This window comes from Rhinatrema bivittatum, chromosome 3 (assembly GCF_901001135.1).
Source record: "Rhinatrema bivittatum chromosome 3, aRhiBiv1.1, whole genome shotgun sequence".
NCBI classification, from domain to species: Eukaryota; Metazoa; Chordata; class Amphibia; order Gymnophiona; family Rhinatrematidae; genus Rhinatrema; species Rhinatrema bivittatum.
The window spans coordinates 183,551,577-183,570,104 of NC_042617.1; the positions used below are offsets into that span (position 1 = coordinate 183,551,577).

The following is an 18,528-nucleotide window of genomic DNA, read 5'->3' on the forward strand; positions in this document are numbered from 1 at the left end:
TAGACAGGCACAGGCGTGGACTCAGGACTGGATGCACAGAGGTGGAATCAGGAATGAGGGCTGAAGGAAGACATGGGCACCGTCCCTCAGGGCGCCCTACTCAGACCACCCGCGGGACTGAGTCGCGGACCACCCTGCCTCATGCGCGCCCTACTCAGCCCTGGAAGGCTGGTCGCGGACCACGCTGAGAGCGGGAGAGCACAGGAAAGAGGAAGCAGGTTTGCTGCACTCCTGGCAGCTCAAGGCAAGGATACGCTGCACTCCTGGCAGCTCAAGGCAAGGATACGCTGCACTCCTGGCAGCTCAAGGCAGGTAAAAGCATCAGGATCAGGAACAAGGATTAAGACAGACCTCAGGGCTGGAACAAGGACATCTGGAACAGCAGGTAACATCAGGACTGGAACAGGAGTCACACCTCAGGGCTGCAACATGGAACTGGAACAGTAGGTAACATCAGGACTGGAACACTGGTACTGGATCAAGAGACAGACCTTGGGACTGGAACGGCAGGCAGACATCAGGACTGGACGAGGAGCTCCGACAGGTAACAAGAAACACAGGACCTTGCAGAAGTGCTGGAACACGGACGACTTCCTGGAGCAAAGGATCTCAGGAGTGACCAACTCCTTGTGAAGGCAAAGACAGACTGAACGCTGAGCCCTTTAGTAGAGCTGAGGTGGACAACGCCCAGAGAGGGGTCAGCAGGGGGCCACACCTGGCTGGCCCTTGAAGAGGAGCAGAGAGGCGCGCGCTCGCGCCCTAGGAGGCTGGAGAGAAGAGCTGGAAGCTGGTGGCGTCCTCAGCCACGTGGAGGGTCCAAGGAAGCCGCGGAGCAGCCCTGGACTGGAGCAGCTCCCAGCCGCAGGGACTGAAGCAGGAAGAAGCAGAGAGAGGTAATGCTGGCTGCAGGCACCGGCAGGGAGAATAGAGAGCTGCAAAGACTAAAGCAGGAAGCAGGAGAAGGGCTGACTGCAGGAACGGCTCCATGCCGTGAAGACAGCCCCAGGAGGAGAGGTAAGACTGCAGGCAGAGTAGAGAGCTGTAGCAGGCTGCAGGCACTGGCAGGGACGGCTTCCCTGCCAGGCAAGGACCCGGGATCGCAGCAGTACGTCGGGGGAAGGCAGAAACAGGAGCAGAGGAGCCGGCCGCATGGCAACAGCTGCGGGGACAGCCCCAGCTGATTCAGGGAGAAAGAGAAGCAGCAGCGTCAGCAGCCCGACTGGCTGTGAGAAGGTAAGAGCCTGCCCACGCTCCTCACGGGCAGGATCGCAACAGTTCCTAGCTGAATACTCTTAGAAATATGAATATGCAAAGTAGGTCAAAAACTGAATGTTTGACCTAGTTTGACCTTTTGACATGATACTGATATATTCAAGTTCCCAAGGGTTTTCTGATCATTTTGGTATAAATCTTTCTTTGGTGGGTAAGATACAACTTGATCGGCACCAATTTATTTCTGCATGTTCCACATGTGGAATGTTGGTATCTCTGTGGTCCAAAATATACACATTTTTGAAAAATCAATAAAAGTGCAAAAAAAAAAAAAGGTTCACAAATATAAATACCTACCTAGTATGAGGGCATTATGGCTAGTCTCTCTCTCTCTCACCCCCAAATGAAACTAATGATATGTTTCATTCGTGGGGGATTGCTATTCGTTTCACATACTCACAAATGCAACGAATAAGTCCCTATTCATTGCGGATAACACATTCGTTGAAAACGAATGCACATCCCTACAAATCTATATGCCAGGCAGAAATTGGCAAGCATTGACACAAATGCTGACAAAATCACTCATTTCTTCTGAATCCTCTTGTTCAGTGGCTATCACCGTGTTTCCAAAGGAAAAGCATTACTGATCAACAGCAGAAGATTTGAGCAACCACATTGTGCCGAAAATCAAGTCAAGAAAATGCTTTGAGGACCTGAAAACCTATTTTCATATTGATAATTTGCAACTACCACCTGGAAAAGCTGCAAAAGTTGAGCCATTTTATACTCATTTATCTGCTCAGCTTTTGAAGATTGGAGGTGTTTTTAATGAAAGCCTGAGCATTGATGAATTGATGGTACCATATTATGGCCATCATAGCTGCAAAATGTTCATTCGAGGCAAACCAATTCAATTTGGAAATACAAAATATGGATGATGTGCACTCCAGATGGTTTTCCATTTTCGATGCAGATTTATACAGGCGCCAAACATCAGCCAGAAGAATCAGGCACTAATAAAGCTGAAAAAGTTCTACTTGGCAGTAATTTCGGATTTGATTTCAGTCATTCAAGAGCCGAGAAATCATTGCCTTTTCTTTGATAATTTCTTCACATCACACAACTTGATGGTAGAACTGAAAGAAAAGGGATTTTGAGCAATTAACACTGTCAGAGAAAACAGGACTGGGAAATGTCCCCTAATGGCACCTAAAGAACTGCGCAAGAAAGATTGTGGGGAATTTGATTATCGTAGTGATGGAGGCAACATCTGTGTCTACTGGAATGACAGCAGTGTGGTCACAGTCATGTCCAACTGGATGAAGACATTTCCACTTAAAAATGCTAGCCACTATTCTCTCAAAGAAACGAAAAAAGTTCTAATAAAGCAGCCAAAAATCATTGGTGCTTACAATCAAGGCATGGTGGTGTTGATCGACTTCTCAGGCTTTTAGCAGCTTACCGCCCAACACTTCACTCCAAAAAGTGGTGGTGGAATTTGTTTTCAAATGGCTTTAACATGGCTGTTGTGGCAGCTTGGAAAATTCACTGCCATCTGCTGGGAAAAGAAGCAATGAGCCACTTGGACTTCCTATGTGAAGTATCTACCCTAACAATGAAATGTGGCCTTTCAAGCTACTGCACCCAGAAAGGAGGTCCTACAGCACCCATAAGCGCCGATGTAAAGGCATCACAGCCTCACTTCTTGTCCTCAACTTCCCAAGGCCAATGTGCTGTCTGCTCCAAAAATACAAAAAAGTGGTGTGAATTTTGTGGTAAACGTTTCGTGAAAAATGTTTTCCAGATTATCATGCTTGATTTTTTCGTATTATTTTTTTGAGTAATTTTCATTTTTATGTATGATATTAGCTGTTGTATTGCAGTATGTTACAAGAATTACCTAAAATAAAAAAATTTAAAAAAAGTAAATTTTGACCCCTGTTGATCCCAACGTTCCACTAGTGGACCTGGGTTTTTCTCAAAAACCCATAGTCAGATTTCCTTGCAAATTATTTTATACCATATTTGGGTCTAGTTAACTAAGATATATAAAAAGGGGCATCAGGAAATAATTCCTTCAATGAACAGGATCTAAAAGGTTAGATAAGGCTGACCGGCAAGATTCCGTTTTTGGCTAGTCTGTTCTACGCAACTTGTTCTCAGCTTAACTACCCAACATCCTACCAGCGACCCATTCAGGGTTTTCAGGATGTCCTCTTACCCAAATTCACCCTGTTGTGCCTGTTGCACGTCTTTGGGTGCATTTGGTGCATTGCACGGGCATCCTCAGCTCACTACTCACCCATATGTGAGGACTACCATCCTGCTTGTCCTGTGAGAAAGCAGAGTTGCTTACCTGTAACAGGTGTTCTCACAGGACAGCAGGATGTTAGTCCTCACGAAACCCGCCTGCCACCCCTCAGAGTTGGGTTCGCTTGCGATTTATTCTGTTTTTTGCACGTACTTTTTGCTATACACGAGACTGAAGGGGGACCCCTGCTTAATGCAGGGTTAGTGCCATGCTTGGCATGCCCAGTAGGTGCCAGTCAAAGTTCTAGAAAATTTGACAAAAGTGTTCCGTGATTCTGCTCCATCCTGATGATGTCACCCATATGTGAGGACTAACATCCTGCTCTCCTGTGAGAACACCTGTTACAGGTAAGCAACTCTGCTTACTTATTAATCTCGGTGGCAGAACCTATGCCAGCAATAAGCTTTACCGATGAGTAAATTATTTATCCCACCAAAAAACTGCGGATTATAAGTCCTTCTTTCAATTTATAAACTAAAAAAAAGATGAATAAAAGTATTAAACAACGGAATGTATAAAATAAAAACAGTCTGACAGGTCAATTTAAGTTGAAAAAATGTACTTAGTAGTGCGCAATTTACTGTCAGAGTTTTTCCACCAAAAAATGCCGATTATTTGTCATTCTTGCAATTTAAAAAAATAACAATAGAAACTAAAAAAATAAGATTAAACAATGGAGGGTATATAATAAAAGCGGTCTGACAAATTGCTTAGATTGAAAAAATATTTAGTGGTGCATACTTTGCTATCAGATATAGGGGCAGATTTTCTAAGTTCGCAAAACTTAGAAAATCCAGTGGTAACGGGGGGCGAAATGGGGGGGCAGTCCTGTGCTAGCCGGCAGCGATCGGGGTAGTTATTCGGCACGAAATAGGCAGCAAAAAAGGCTCCTTACCTTTTCGCTGTCTGCGCCGTCCTCGCAGAGTTGGCCCCAGTGACACCCCGACTCCTCCTCTTCTGGTGCCGACTCTGCCCCTATATAGGTAGCGCAGGCATGCGCTACCTTCCCTAGCTATCGTACGCTTGTGCTGGTAGCACAAGCGTGCGATAGCCTTAGAAAATAAGGCCCATAGTCTCCTTTAGTTTATTGTAAATGTTTTCCTTTACTAAAAGATATATAAGCCAGCTACATCCTATTGGGATTCTTAAAATCGCATCAAATAAAATTACCTAAGTTAAAAGATAGTGGGGAAGCTAGTGAAATTGCCTGTACAGCCAGCAGAAGGCACATCAAAAATAGCGCTACGTATAAAACATGATACCGGTGAAATATAGACTTGTGGCTCACATTAAAAAAGGACAAAAACCAGAAACGAGTAGGTTAATGCCTAGCATTTTAAATATACTTTAAATTTGAAAAATATTAATACTCACTCAAAAGTATGCAACAGCAAGACACTGCTCAGCATTGCAGTGAACTGGATGTATGTGGGATTAGGTTTTCCCGCCGAAAAGAACCCTGATTATATACTGTCCATTAATTAAAATAATATTTTTGAAAAATTATTTAATAGTATATTTTAAAAGTATATAAAAGATGATAATTATTAATTGCTGACACAAAATTAAAAATATAATAAATATTTCAAAGGATTAATAAAAGTACGGGCTGACTGGAAAGGAGTTGGAGTTCTGCCTTATCCAGACAGACTAAACCAATGTGGCAATAAAGTAACACTTTTAGTTTTTCTAATAACACATAATAGCATCTTGTCTGAGAATAATCAAATTGCTACAAATAACCTATAATAATTATTTTGTTCAGTCAAAATAAAAAGGTTGTGAATGTTCACAAAGAGGAGGTAAAGCCAATCTAAATTTTTGCAAAAAGATGAACGGGTTAAAAACAAACAAATTAGTGGGGCCAACAGTGCTTAATTTTTCTAAAGGAAGACTGACAGATCCATAACCTAATTTAAAACATGTGGTACCATAGTGTTAAATTCGTAGATATATCTCTATTCCAATTTTAGAAGAATATCATCCAAGTTGCCACCTCTCCATTTAATTTTGGGTTTACAGATCACACAGAACCTATACTCGTCAAATTTATGCTGAAATTCATTTGAGTGTGCTACAAGTGGTTTTCCTTCCTTTTTACGTGTTACTGCGCTTTTGTTTTATTTATTTTATTTATTTATCGAGTTTTATATACCGTCATTTGCTTTCGCCATCACAACGGTTTACAAAGTTTCGATGTTTAACAGCGTGTTCAAAAATTCATACGCTTGTTAAATTCATACGCTTGTTAACATAGTTATCTTATTCATTATAAACATAGCTTGGTTGTAAATTGTGCAGGTTAAATTACATGTTTTGGATTGGGTCTGCATGTTTTTGAGGACCGATAGGGATGGAGGATGTAGTATAGAGTCATAGGGTGTTTTGGTAGGCTTTGCTGAAAATCCAAGTTTTTAGTTCTTTTTTGAAGGTTTTTATATTTTGTTGTGTTCTCAGTTCGGTTGGGTGGGAGTTTCATAGTTTGGGGCTTCCTAGGGATATGGCTCTCACTTTTTTGCTCTATTATCCTTTTATTCAGAGCTCTGATGGTTTTACCAAGGTATATCTTTTAAATGGACAAACTTCTGCATAAATGACACCTTCACTTTTGCAATTGATGAAATCATACATCTTGTGTATCTTGTTGGTGGCTGTGATGCTAATACTATCAGTTTTTATATTAACATTGCATACTGAACAATGGCCGCAGGGTCTGTGTCCTGCTGGCCTAATATCTTGATTCATTGCAAGAGGTGTCCGAAAGTGACAATAAATCCTTAGGGCAAGATTTTCTAACCTTGCGCGGGCGTAGATTTGTGCGCGCAACCCGGCGCGCACAAATCTACGCCCGATTTTATAACATGCGTGCGCAGCCGCGCACATGTTATAAAATCCGGGGTCGGCACGTGCAAGGGGGCACACTTGTGCAACTTTGGCACGCCAAACCCTAGGGAAGCCCCGATGGCTTTCCCCGTACCCTCCAAAATCCTTTCGCCCCCCTGCACCTTCCCCTCCGTTCCCCTATCTAACCCGCCCCCCAGCCCTACCTAAATCCCCCCCACCTTTATTATTTAAGTTGTGCCTGCCTCCAGGCAGGCATAAGTTGCGCGCGCCCGCTGAGTGTCAGTGCGCGATTCCCCGGCCTAGCAGGCCTTCGGAGGCCTCTGGCCACGCCACGCCCCGCACATGTCCTGCCCCTTTTTTCAAGCCCCGGGACATATGCGCATCCCGGGGCTTGCGCGCGTCGCCAAGCCTATGCAAAATAGGCTCGGCGCGCGCAGCCCCGGAGCAGGTTTTCGGGGTTACGCCGCTTAAGGTTCCTATCCCTTTTATGGGCTATCAGAAATCCTTTATCTCTAAAGGCCGGTAAGGCAGTCTTACAAATACCCCTGATTGAGGCCCCCCCCCCCCACCCCCCCCACCCCCCCCGTAGAATCAGCTCTCCAGCACCTCCATTTCAGTGCCTCTTTTTGCCAGATTTGTTCTATTAAACTTAAAAAAATATATATAGACTTTTTGGACCACTTATGCCTCTGGGCCCTGAGAGTTAACCTCTGAATATTGACCCCCATCAAGTCCACTCTCACAATCATAATCATCATCGCATAAGATATACTCACCATCATATGCACAGGAATACCTGGCTTCTCTACCCTTCTTGGCTGTAATATTGCACCTCTTCTCAGACTTTGTACATAGGAGTTGTTTTTGGGGGGACTCCCTAGGCATATCAGTAGCAGAACTTGTATTTCAGATGCTAGTATGCATCTTTTTTGTGAGAATGGGGGCTCACTAGCAGCCTCCTCGCTTAAGTACCTCCTCACTCAGCTTAGTCTATGAACCCGGGCCCCCTGCCTGACTTCCTCAAAAATGGCTTGATCCTATACTAATTCAGCTGCCTTCCTTGAGTGTGCCACTATTTTATGTGCCAGAATCCTGTGTGACATTCAGATTCTCATCTACCTCATCATTCTTGGCCCCTCTTGCTGTCTTCTAAGGCCAGCAGTGACAGGCCAGCTTACTGGGCCTGATATTGCTCGTGTCACATCCTCCTGGGTTCAGTTTCCCTGACTCACTGTCTACTCTTGCCACCTTGGATCCCCAGATTTTCTTCCTCAGCATATTTTGCAGTCATGTGCTTTCATCATCAGACCATCTGCGCTCCCTGTTATAGCATCGCTGGGTCTCACAGCATAGCTGCAAGGACAGAAAGTAGGGTGTTGTGTAGAAATGACTAGAATGATTTTCAGAGAAGATCTACTGCCTGGTTGAGATACTTGCCTTTATGCCACTTATGTCAAGCTCAGTTTCACAGACACAGCAGCTCATGGAGGTAGGAGGAGGAGCGAAAGAAAAACTGCCAGTGCCACAATCCTGAAATTGGCATCTGTCACCCCTTCCTTTAGACACACTCTGAGGGGGCTCAATCAGAAGAAGCAGGATTTAATGACAAAGCCAATGTGAGAACTGACCTATGCTGCACAACTCTTGACACTGATGCTATTCTCCTAGTAAACTGCTGCTGTCTTGCTGCTCCAGTTGTGTATTAAATGCTGCTTTTTTTTGGAAGTCAGCAATTTCTGTTTCTTCCAATATTCTCTCACTAATGCCATAGTAAAGGCTTTGAGGGCAGCTGCATGGAATTCTTATTCTCCTGAACTCTGCCCCACTCCCCCACTCGCCTGTGATTGGATGTCCAGCGCTGCATTGACGTCAGCTTGCTTACATTGCGCTCTCTGCTCCTGCCCTCAGGCTGGATGGACCAGCAACAAAGAATCACAGACTACTTTGCTCTCATCCTCATTCTTTCTGCTACAGGACCATCACAGCACCCATGTTATTTCCCCCTGCTTGAGTGCATGGTTCTTTAAATTTTAGCAGGGCATAAAAAAAAATTCTGTTTTTAAAAGAGTACAAATTATTTGTTTAAACTGCCCTTTTTTTTTTATACTGAGTGAATAAAAACAAGCTTTCACATATGTTGATACCAGTATGAGGGCAGTTTTCAAAGTCATTTACTCAAATAATAATTCACCCAGGTAAATAGTTTGAAAATAACACTCCCTCAATCTAGCTAAAAGTGTGTGTGGTCTTCCCTTGTGCACATATTTTTAGTCAGACTGTGAGAATGCATTCCTAGATGAATGTTAGGTCAGGGGGAGGAAAAAAAACAAAAGCAGCACATACTATAGACTGAATTTTCAAATCTAATGTGGCATATTTTTCATTGACATTCCTCCTGCACAAAATCAGGTATGAAGCGCATGGGTACTTTGTATCTATGGACGATGTAGCTGTGTTCATTTCCTTAGAAAATTAAGTACAAGCCCCACAGCTGCAAAGTGTGCATGGAATTTGCATCAATGCAAGGAATTCAGAAATTGCCCCCACCCCCACCCCCACCCCTCTACCTCATATATATATATATAGGACTTCAGTTAAATGTTACAAACTACTTTTTCTCCTAGGACAAGCATGATGGTAGTCCTCACATGTGGATGACATCATTCGATGGAGCTCGACATGGAAAACTTTTGTCAAAGTTTCTAGAAGCTTTCACCAGCAGACTGAGAATGCACAGCCTGCTACTATCCATGCGTTCATACGAGGTCTCCCTTCAGTCTCTTCTTTCCCATGGTGTAGTTGCCTCACGGTCCGTGGAGCTCCAATTTTTTCAAATTTTCCTTCGATTGTTTCGATCCTTTTCCTCATCCTCATTGAGTCCCCCTTCGCGGTCGGTGTCCCCTCGGTACGGTAAGACTTTTGCTCCAAATCATGATCGATTCCCACCTCCAAACCTCATGGTGTCTATTAGTCATCGACCGCATGCATATATTTTTCATGGCGTCGACCAGTTTTCGTCGGTGCCCCCAGTGTCCGCTGACCATGTCCATCACGGATCCACCTAAGGTTTGCATCCTCTGCCTGAGGGCCTCGCATGATGTCCGTGGGTGCCATCTGTGCGATCAGATGACACCCAAAGGGAGTCAGGCGCGCCTCAACAAAATGGAAAACTTTTCAGGACCCCAAAATCCTCCAGACCAGCATCAGTCTCTTTGATGCCCAAGGATCGCGGAGAGCCGACTCAGTCGCTCCCTCTCATGACCCCTCTACCTAGTACCTCCAAGGATCGTGGAGAAGGAGATTGATCCTCAGTGGTCTCTCCACTCCTCCAGACCTCGGGTCATCAACTGCCTCAGTGCTGGGGAAAGACCGGGCCGAGCAACAGAAGCTGTCCCGGACGTACCAGCACCGATCATCATCCAGACATGCTTCTGGTTCAGGAGCAGCATCGGCAACTGCTGAACCACGAAAGCGTCACCGGCTATTGGAGGCCCCATTCTTCGGTGCCCCCAGTAGCCCGAGGAGTTCCCCACCAACACCAGTGCAGGGTGCCATGCCACCTTGGGGACCCAAGGATAGCAAATGTTACTTACCTGTAACAGGTGTTCTCACAGGACAACAGGATGTTAGTCCTCACATATGGGTGACATCACAGGATGGAGCCCAATCACGGAAAACTTCTGTCAAAGTTTCCAGAACTTTGACTGGCCCCTACTAGGCATGCCCAGCATGGCACTAACCCTGCAGCCAGCAGGGGTCCCCCTCCAGTCTTCTTTTTTCCACGCAGCAGTAGCCTCGCAGTAAAGGAGCTCTGAAGAGATTCCTGACAGGAATTTTCCTCAAGGAACTACTAAAAGTTAAATTGCTCCACAGGGGTCCCTCCTCTAACTTTTCTGCGGTACTCCGGTAAGTTCCTACCCATTTTCCGTCGATTACCATCGAGTTCGGCCCTCGCGGCCTAATGGCCATCGACCGTACCGCAGCTTGATTTTTTTCCATGGTGTCGGGGTTTCTATGGTGCCCGGGCTGTACCCGCACCATGCCTATCACACGCCCCCATAAAGTCTGTGTAATGTGTCTAGGATGCGAGCGCGATGTCTTGACCTGCACCAAATGTGCCCTAATGACACCGAAGGGTCGCAAGGCCAGAATGGAGAAGATGGAACTTCTCTTCCATGCTCAAACCCCGACTCCGTCCATTGCATCAACGTCGTCAGAACCGGCACCGTCAACTTTGCGCCAGCATCGACCACTGACTGGTGAACGACCGGCATCGATGACTTCTCGGCCATCGACACTCTCTACTCCCCCTCAGGATCGAGGGGATCGCAGGGAGAAACATCGCCATCGACACCGTAAGACTCGGACCATCGAGGGAGCGAAATCATCGACCTCGCTATCGTCCGAGCCGCTGTCGAAAAAAACCCCGTCCAGGAAAGGCACCGACCATTCCTGTGACCGGGACACCGAGGCAACCCTCACCCGATCGGGGATCGGGAGCCGCGACTCCGCCTTTAACAGTGGTCCCTCTGTCTATGCCTCTGCCTCCTTCTTCTGTTCCAGAGCCGGGGCTGCTTGCGCCAAGGTCTCTGAGAAGAACTGGACCAGATGGTTCAGGAGGCCATTGACAAGGCGATGCAATGTCTTCAGGTTCCTCCGGCACCGACACCGGCACCACCTCTGGAACCGATCATCAACCTGATTCCGGCAGTGCTGGCACCGCTGCTATCCAGGATGGAAGCGCTTATGGCTACTTTTCCACCGATGGATCCCAGGTCTCCAATGCCCTCCCCACTGATAGCATCATCGGGAGGAGAAACACCATTTCACATCCCTCCATCGGGAGTTCTGCCTCAGTCATTGATGCCAATAAGTCCCTCGCCACCGACCCATCCATCGGTGCCGATACGTCCGTCGGCGCCACCGAGTCATCCATCGATGCCTTCGATGCCTGCACCGGTGCCTTCGATGCCATCATCGGTGCCTCCGATAATTCCTCTGATTCCTTTGGAGCCTAGACCAGGTCCTTCAGGTATCCAACCACCCTGTCTCCCTCTAGTTCCTAGAGGGATGGGTGCAGATCATTATGATACCTGGGGTGATGATACCTCAACAGACACCAATGATTTACCTTCACCACCTTCACCTACTGAGAGTAGAAAGCGTTCTCCCCCAGAGAACCTTTCCTTTATAAATTTTGTGAAGGAAATGTCTGAATTGGCTCCCTTCCAATTACAGACGGAACAGTATGATAGGCACCAGATGATGGAGTTGCTCCAATTTCTGGATGCCCCTAAGGTAATCACCTCCATTCCCATTCATCAGGTCCTTCTCGATCTCCTCAAGAAGAACTGGGAACATCCTGGATCAATTGCTCCAGTACACAGGAAAGCTGACACTTCCTATTTGGTACAGTCAGCCCCAGGTTTTCCAAAATCACAGCTTGATCACCACTCGGTAGTGGTAGAGTCTGCACAAAAGAAGGCGAAAAGATCAAAGCCTTACTCTTCTGTTCCTCCTGGAGAGGAACAGAAGTTCCTAGATAACATTGGTCGATGAGTATTCCAAGGAGCCATGCTCATCTCCCGAATTGCCGCCTATCAGCTTTACATGACCCAATATAATAAGGTCATTTTCAAGCAGATACAGGATTTCTCAGACTCCCTGCCTCAGCAATTTCAAGAACAATTACAAACCCTAGTAAACAAGGGTTTTGAGGCAGGCAAGCATGAGATTAGAACATCTTATGACATTTTTGACACCTCTACCAGAGTGTCTGCAGCTGCTATTTTGGCGAGACGGTGGGCCTGGCTCAAGTCTTCTGACCTACACCCAGAGGTACAAGACCGGTTATCCAACCTGCCTTGTGTCGGAGATAATCTGTTTGGTGAACAGTTTCAATGGACAGTGGTAGCATAAATGGATCATCATGAGACCCTAAGACAGCTCTCTTTGATGCCTTCCGACTTCTCCTCAAAACAGTCCTTTAAAAAGGACTCTAAGAAGTCTTTCTTCCGCCCGAAAAAGTCTTACCTGCCACCAACCAGATACTGTGCCACTAGACCTTATCAAAAACCGCAGTCTCGTCAAGCCCGTAAACAAAAACCACAGGCAGCTCCTCAACCAGGACCTGCTTCCGGTTTTTGACTTCCACTTAGAGAGCAGCAGCCAGATTCCTCTGTCGCACATACCAGTGGGAGGGCGATTGTGCCACTTCCGCAACATGTGGCAATCATTGCTCAGGGTTACCATCTCAACTTTCTTGCCCTGCCACCAGACTCCCCACCTCTACAGATGTAGAGAACATCCGAACACTCCATTCTTCTGGATCAAGAGGTTTCCCTCCTTCTCCAGTCAAGAGCAATATAAGCCGTACCATACTCTCAGCAAGGCCTAGAGTTCTATTCCTGGTACTTCCTAATCCCCACAAAATCGGGAGGCGTCCATCCTATCCTGGACCTACAGGCCCTCTGGGTATGACAGATGTGGACCTGTTCACATCCCCTCTCAACCACAAGGTGAGCAGGTTCTGCTCCCTAACAGCGGGGAACAGCCATCCGGTCTGCGATGCCTACTCCTTTCACTGGGGGCAGGGCCTCCTGTATGCGTACCCTCCTCTGCTTCTGCTACCAAAGACCTTGTAAAAGCTCCAGCAGGATGGGGGACCATGATTCTTGTGACACCTTCCTGGCCAAGGCAGGTTTGGTTCCCGCTTCTTCAGGACCTGTCAGTATGTGCGCCTATCCCACTGGGGATGGCACCCGACCTCATATCACAGAACCAAGGCACCCTGCGCCACCCCAACCTTTGAGCACTGGCCCTAAAAATGTGGATGTTTAGCGCTTAATCCTCCAGCCCCTACGGCTCTCGGACTGTTTCCAGGGTTCTGGTAGAGTCCAGGAAACCTTCAACACTTACAGCTCCAAATGGAAACTTTTTTCCATTTGGTGTGGTGGTCATGGATTGGACCCCTTCCCGGGCCCTCTCCCCTAGCTGTTGGACTACCTGTGGCACTTATCCGAGTCTGGGCTGCAGACCATTCCATCAAGGTTCACCTCAGCGTGGTAAGCACATATCACCGAGGTGTCGCTGGTACGCCCATTTCGGTCCAGCCACTGGTTGGTCATTTCATGCGGGGTCTCCTTAAGCTGAAGCCCCCGCTTCAGACACTAGCAGTATCCTGGGACCTAAACATCATCCTGCACAACTGATGCGGCCTCACTTTGAGCCTCTCCTGTCCTGTGACCTGAAGCTTCTCACCTGGAAAGTCATATTCCTGGTAGCGATCACTTCCGCTCACAGGGTCAGTGAGCTCCAGGCTTTGGTTACATACACACCTTACATGACGTTCTTCCATGACCGTGTGGTTCTGAATACGCATCCTAAGTTTCTGCCCAAGGTGGTGACTGATTTTCATATGAATCAGTCCATTGTTTTACCCACCTTTTTTCCGAGGCCTCATTCCTACCCAGGGTAATAGGCTCTCCATACCCTGGACTATAAGTGGGCTTTGGCCTTCTACATAGATTGCACAGCGAGCCATAGATCGTCCACCAAGCTCTTTGTGTAATTTGATCCCAACAGGCTGGGGATGGTGGTGGGAAAACAAACCTTGTCTAACTGGCTGGCAGATTGCATCTCCTTCTTTATATGCAGGCAGGCCTTCAATTAGCTGGCCGAGAAAAAGGCTCACTCTGTGCAAGCGATGGCGGTGGCTCAGTTTGCCAGGCCACAACCTGGAGTTCTCTCCATACATTTGCAGCCAATTACTGCCTTGACAGGGATAGCCATCAGGACAGCGCCTTTGATCAGTCCATCCTGCGCAACCTGTTCCAGACCCGAACCCAACTCTCTCTGCTCATGCTTCTTGTGGGAACCAGACCGTCTCCTGTTACCGACAGCGTTGCAGTTGTCTTATGCCCGTTGGCATCTTGTTTGATTGTTGTTGGTCTCTCTAACTGAACATGATGGTCTGGAGCTATGTACTCACCCACATGTGAGGACTTCTATCCTGCTTGTACTAGGAGAAAATGCAATTGCTTACCTGTAACAGGTGTTCTCCTAGGAGAGCAGGATGTTAGTCCTCAGAAATCCCGCCCACCTCCCCACGATGTTGGGTTCACTTACAGTTTATTTTATTTTTCGCTTGCTGTTTTGCTATATTACGAGTCTGAAGGGGGTCCTTGCATGGATGCGCAGATAGTAGCAGGCTGGGCATGCTCAGTCTGCTGGTCAAGGCTTCTAGAAACTTTGACAAACGTTTTCTGTGCTGGGCTCCATCAGATGATGTCACCCACATGTGAGGACTAACATCCTGCTGTTCTAAGAGAACACTTGTTACAGGTAAGCAACTGCGCTTTCTTCACATACAGGGAAAAAATAAAGATGTCATGGATTATGTTAAATGCCTTAATTTATCATCCTTAGTGAAGAGACCCCCTTAACTGCCAGATCTGTGCATACTTCCTTATAGTAGTGATGTAAGTTCACTTGCATAAGTAGAAATGAAAAGCAAGAAATAAGCTGGAAGTGATGTGTTCTTGAAAGCAAGTCATAAAAGCGCGGAAGTATTGAATAGAGTAGACCCCGTAATAGTCAAGAAACATTCACAGTCGAAAACAAAATATACTTATTTATTTATAATTCTGATTTAATTAGTTATCTTGCCATTACATTTGCTCAAATTAATAGGGAAATAGCAGCAATAATCTCTAAGCAGCATCATTTTTGTCTGTTCATAATGAAGGTACTTTTCACAGCTATATCCACAGATAGAATGGCAGCTAAAATTACTTGTGTTGTTCCGCAATGCATGCAATTTTATCCATGTTGTTTGTAGGAATTCCCAAGGTCTTGTTTAGTTCAGAGGAGGAAAATAATGCATGTAAATGACATTTTCAAAACTATTCACTTTATTTCCAAGAGAAGAAATACCTGCAGAAAAAAACTGGCTCAAATTTCTAGGAGTATTTTTTTCCTGGGAAAGTAATCAAAGCAGAAGTGCGTGCCTACTTTTGCAATGATTATCGATGCTAAGCCCACAGGTTAAAATTACCCACAGGCAATGAGAGCAGTTTGATAATTATCCCCATAGGAATCAAGACATGGAACAACCCTGCTACTCTCAAGCATGTCATTGCTGTCCACAAAATGAACAACTTTTGATATAATTAAAATGTTTTGGTCAACTAGCTATAAGGTTTACTTTTATTTTCTGTCAAGTTACTTGCTAAGGACCACTTATTTCTGCATAGCGTTTATTTCTTGTAATCAGTAAGGCACCCTAGTATAACTTGCAGGTATCCAACCTTTGCTTTGCATAAAATCTATTCATAATCTAATTAACGTAAACATGATGGTTTTGTGTTCCCAGTTTATTAGCCTACACAGAGCAGTATGTGGAATACGATCCTTTTCTTTTGCCACCAGACCCCTCCAATCCATGGATGTCAGATGATACCACCTTCTGGGAACTAGAAGCAAGGTCTGTTATTCCAAATTTTATAAATACTTACCATAGATAAAAAGATTTAACAGAAATATATTCAGCCTTCACCTTAAATTTGCAAGTGTTACTTTTATAAAGCATATAGACTAAATGAAAGATATTTGGATGTGATTCATTTTATAGGTTGTACATTACATACAAATAAATACTTTGCTAACAGATAGCTCATCTACAGAGAGTAGGAACACTTAAACAACATCATGCAGAATTGCAAGAGGGTGTGATAAATAATTGACAAGTACTTTTCTTTTGCACATGTATATGTCTTCAGAGCAACTCAAACCAGGCAAAAGATAACATTCAAAAAGTTACATTCAAAATTATTCGAAATGTTTAATGCACTAATGATGTTAAAGTGGTGCAACAAGACACACCAATTTTTATTGCTTTTTTATATAAGGTTAAACTTATGCAATATTTAAGAATAGCTATTTTTAAAAAACTAGCCTAACTATGAAATTTATTTATTTATTTATTTTATTTGTGAGTTTTCTATACCGAAGTTTGGTATGAGCCTTCACTCCGGTTTACAATTATAACAACTTTTACAGAGATAACATTAATAATATTGATAACAAATAACAATTATAACTGAGATAATAATAAGTCATAAATAACAGTGCAAACATAATATTAAATTGTAAGTGGGTATCGATCCATTATTGGTAGTGGAGAGTGTAATGGATGCTATTCTGTAGTTATTACATTAAGTTCTGGATGTGAGCGGGGTAGGGAGGTATATTGTAATTCAAATCATAATGTGATAGAAGAGCTTTGTGTTATAAGTGTGAATGAGTTATTTAGATTTGTGTGCTAGTGTTTAACCGATGCTGTCTTTGTAGGCTTGGCGAAATAGCCATGTTTTTAGATCTTTTTTGAAGATTTTTGAATTGTTTTGCATCCTTAGGTATCCTGGTAGTGTGTTCCATAGCAGTGGTCCAGCTATTGATAAAGCTCTCTGTCTTGTGGTGGTTAGTAGAGATGTGAATCGTGTGATCGATCGTCTTAACGATCGATTTCGGCTGGGGGGGGGGAGGGAATCTTATCGTCGCGGTTTTGTTTTTTAAAATATCGTGTAAACCGTAAATCGGGGGAGGGCGGGAAAACCGGCACACTAAAACATCCCTAAAACCCACCCCGACCCTTTAAAATAAATCCCCCACCCTCCCGAACCCCCCCAAAATGCCTTAAATTACCTGGGGTCCAGAGGGAGGGTCCCGGTGTGATCTTTTACTCTCGGACCTCCGGTGCGTTGTAGAAATGGCGCCGGCGCTACCTTTGCCCTGTCATATGACAGCAGGGCAAAGGTAGCGCCGGCGCCATTTTGTTTTTTTGTCCCCCGACATCAGGAGCATAGGAGATCGCTCCCGGACCCCCGCTGGACCCCCAGGGACTTTTGGCCAGCTTGGGGGGCCTCCTGACCCCCACAAGACTTGCCAAAAGTCCAGCAGGGGTCCGGGAACGACCTCCTAAACTCGAATCGTTTTGCCATACAGCAAAATGGCGCCGACCATGCCGTACGGTCGGCGCCATTTTGCTGTACGGCAAAACGATTCGAGTTTAGGAGGTCGTTCCCGGACCCCCGCTGGACTTTTGGCAAGTCTTGTGGGGGTCAGGAGGCCCCCCCAAGCTGGCCAAAAGTCCCTGGGGGTCCAGCGGGGGTCCGGGAGCGATCTCCTGGATGCGTGACGTCAGGAGCTAGGAATCAAAATGGCGCCGGCGCTACCTTTGCATGTCACATGATAAGGGCAAAGGGCCATCGGCGCCATTTCTCTTCACAGCAGCCGTGGGCAGAGAGTGGGACATCGCGCCGGGATCATCGCGCCGGGACCCCAGGTCATTTAAAACATTTTGGGGGGGGTTCGGGAGGGTGGGGGTTTGGGTTTTTTTGGTGTGCCGGTTTTCCCACCCCCTATTTAACGATACAATACAAATGCCCCTGATGATAAATCGTGGGCATTTGTATTGTATCGTGCACTCTAACGATTTTGGATGATTTTAAAATTATCGGACGATAATTTTAATCGTTCAAAAACGATTCACATCCCTAGTGGTTAGTTTGGCAGTTGAGACTGGGGATATTGCGAATAAGGCTTTGTTAGAGGATCTAGTGTTGCGTCGGGGTTTATGCTGTTGAAGAATGTTCTTTAGGGTGGTAAATTCATTGTTGTGTATTGATTTTTGTAGAATCGTTAGTGTTTTGTATTCTATTCGCTTTTGGATGGGTAGCCAGTGAAGTTCTTTTAGAGTTGGTGTGATGTGATCGAATTTTTTTTGCCCGGTGAATTCTTGCGGTGGCGTTTTGGAGAATTTGGAGTGGGTGTGTGGTAGTTTTGGGGAGACCGAGGAGTAGGGCATTGCAGTAGTCGAGGCTTGAGAAGATCAGGGATTGTAGAATGGTTCTAAAATCAGGAGGGATCAGAAGTGGTTTTAGGCGTTTAAGAATCATTAGTTTGTAGAAGCCATCTTTAATTTTCATAGCAATGTGATGTTTGAGGTTCAGTTCAGGGTCTATCCATATTCCTAGGTCTTTGAGGTTTTCACTTGATTTGATTATGATATCGTCTAGCAGCATGGTTTTATAGGTGTTTTCTTCAGATTTTTTCCTTTCAAGTAGGATGTATTCTGTCTTGTCCATGTTGAGGTGCAG

General features: G+C 45.5%; 1 protein-coding gene across 3 annotated transcripts in view; it reads left to right on the forward strand.

Moving 5' to 3' along the window:
* RGS7 (regulator of G protein signaling 7) overlaps positions 1–18,528 on the forward strand; it is an 883,903-nt gene that overhangs the window by 787,670 nt on the left and 77,705 nt on the right. For all 3 annotated transcript variants that reach the window (XM_029594021.1, XM_029594023.1, XM_029594022.1), the window contains one exon: positions 15,744–15,854. In XM_029594021.1, the coding sequence (XP_029449881.1) occupies positions 15,744–15,854 (111 nt within the window). The remainder of the gene's footprint in view (positions 1–15,743; positions 15,855–18,528) is intronic.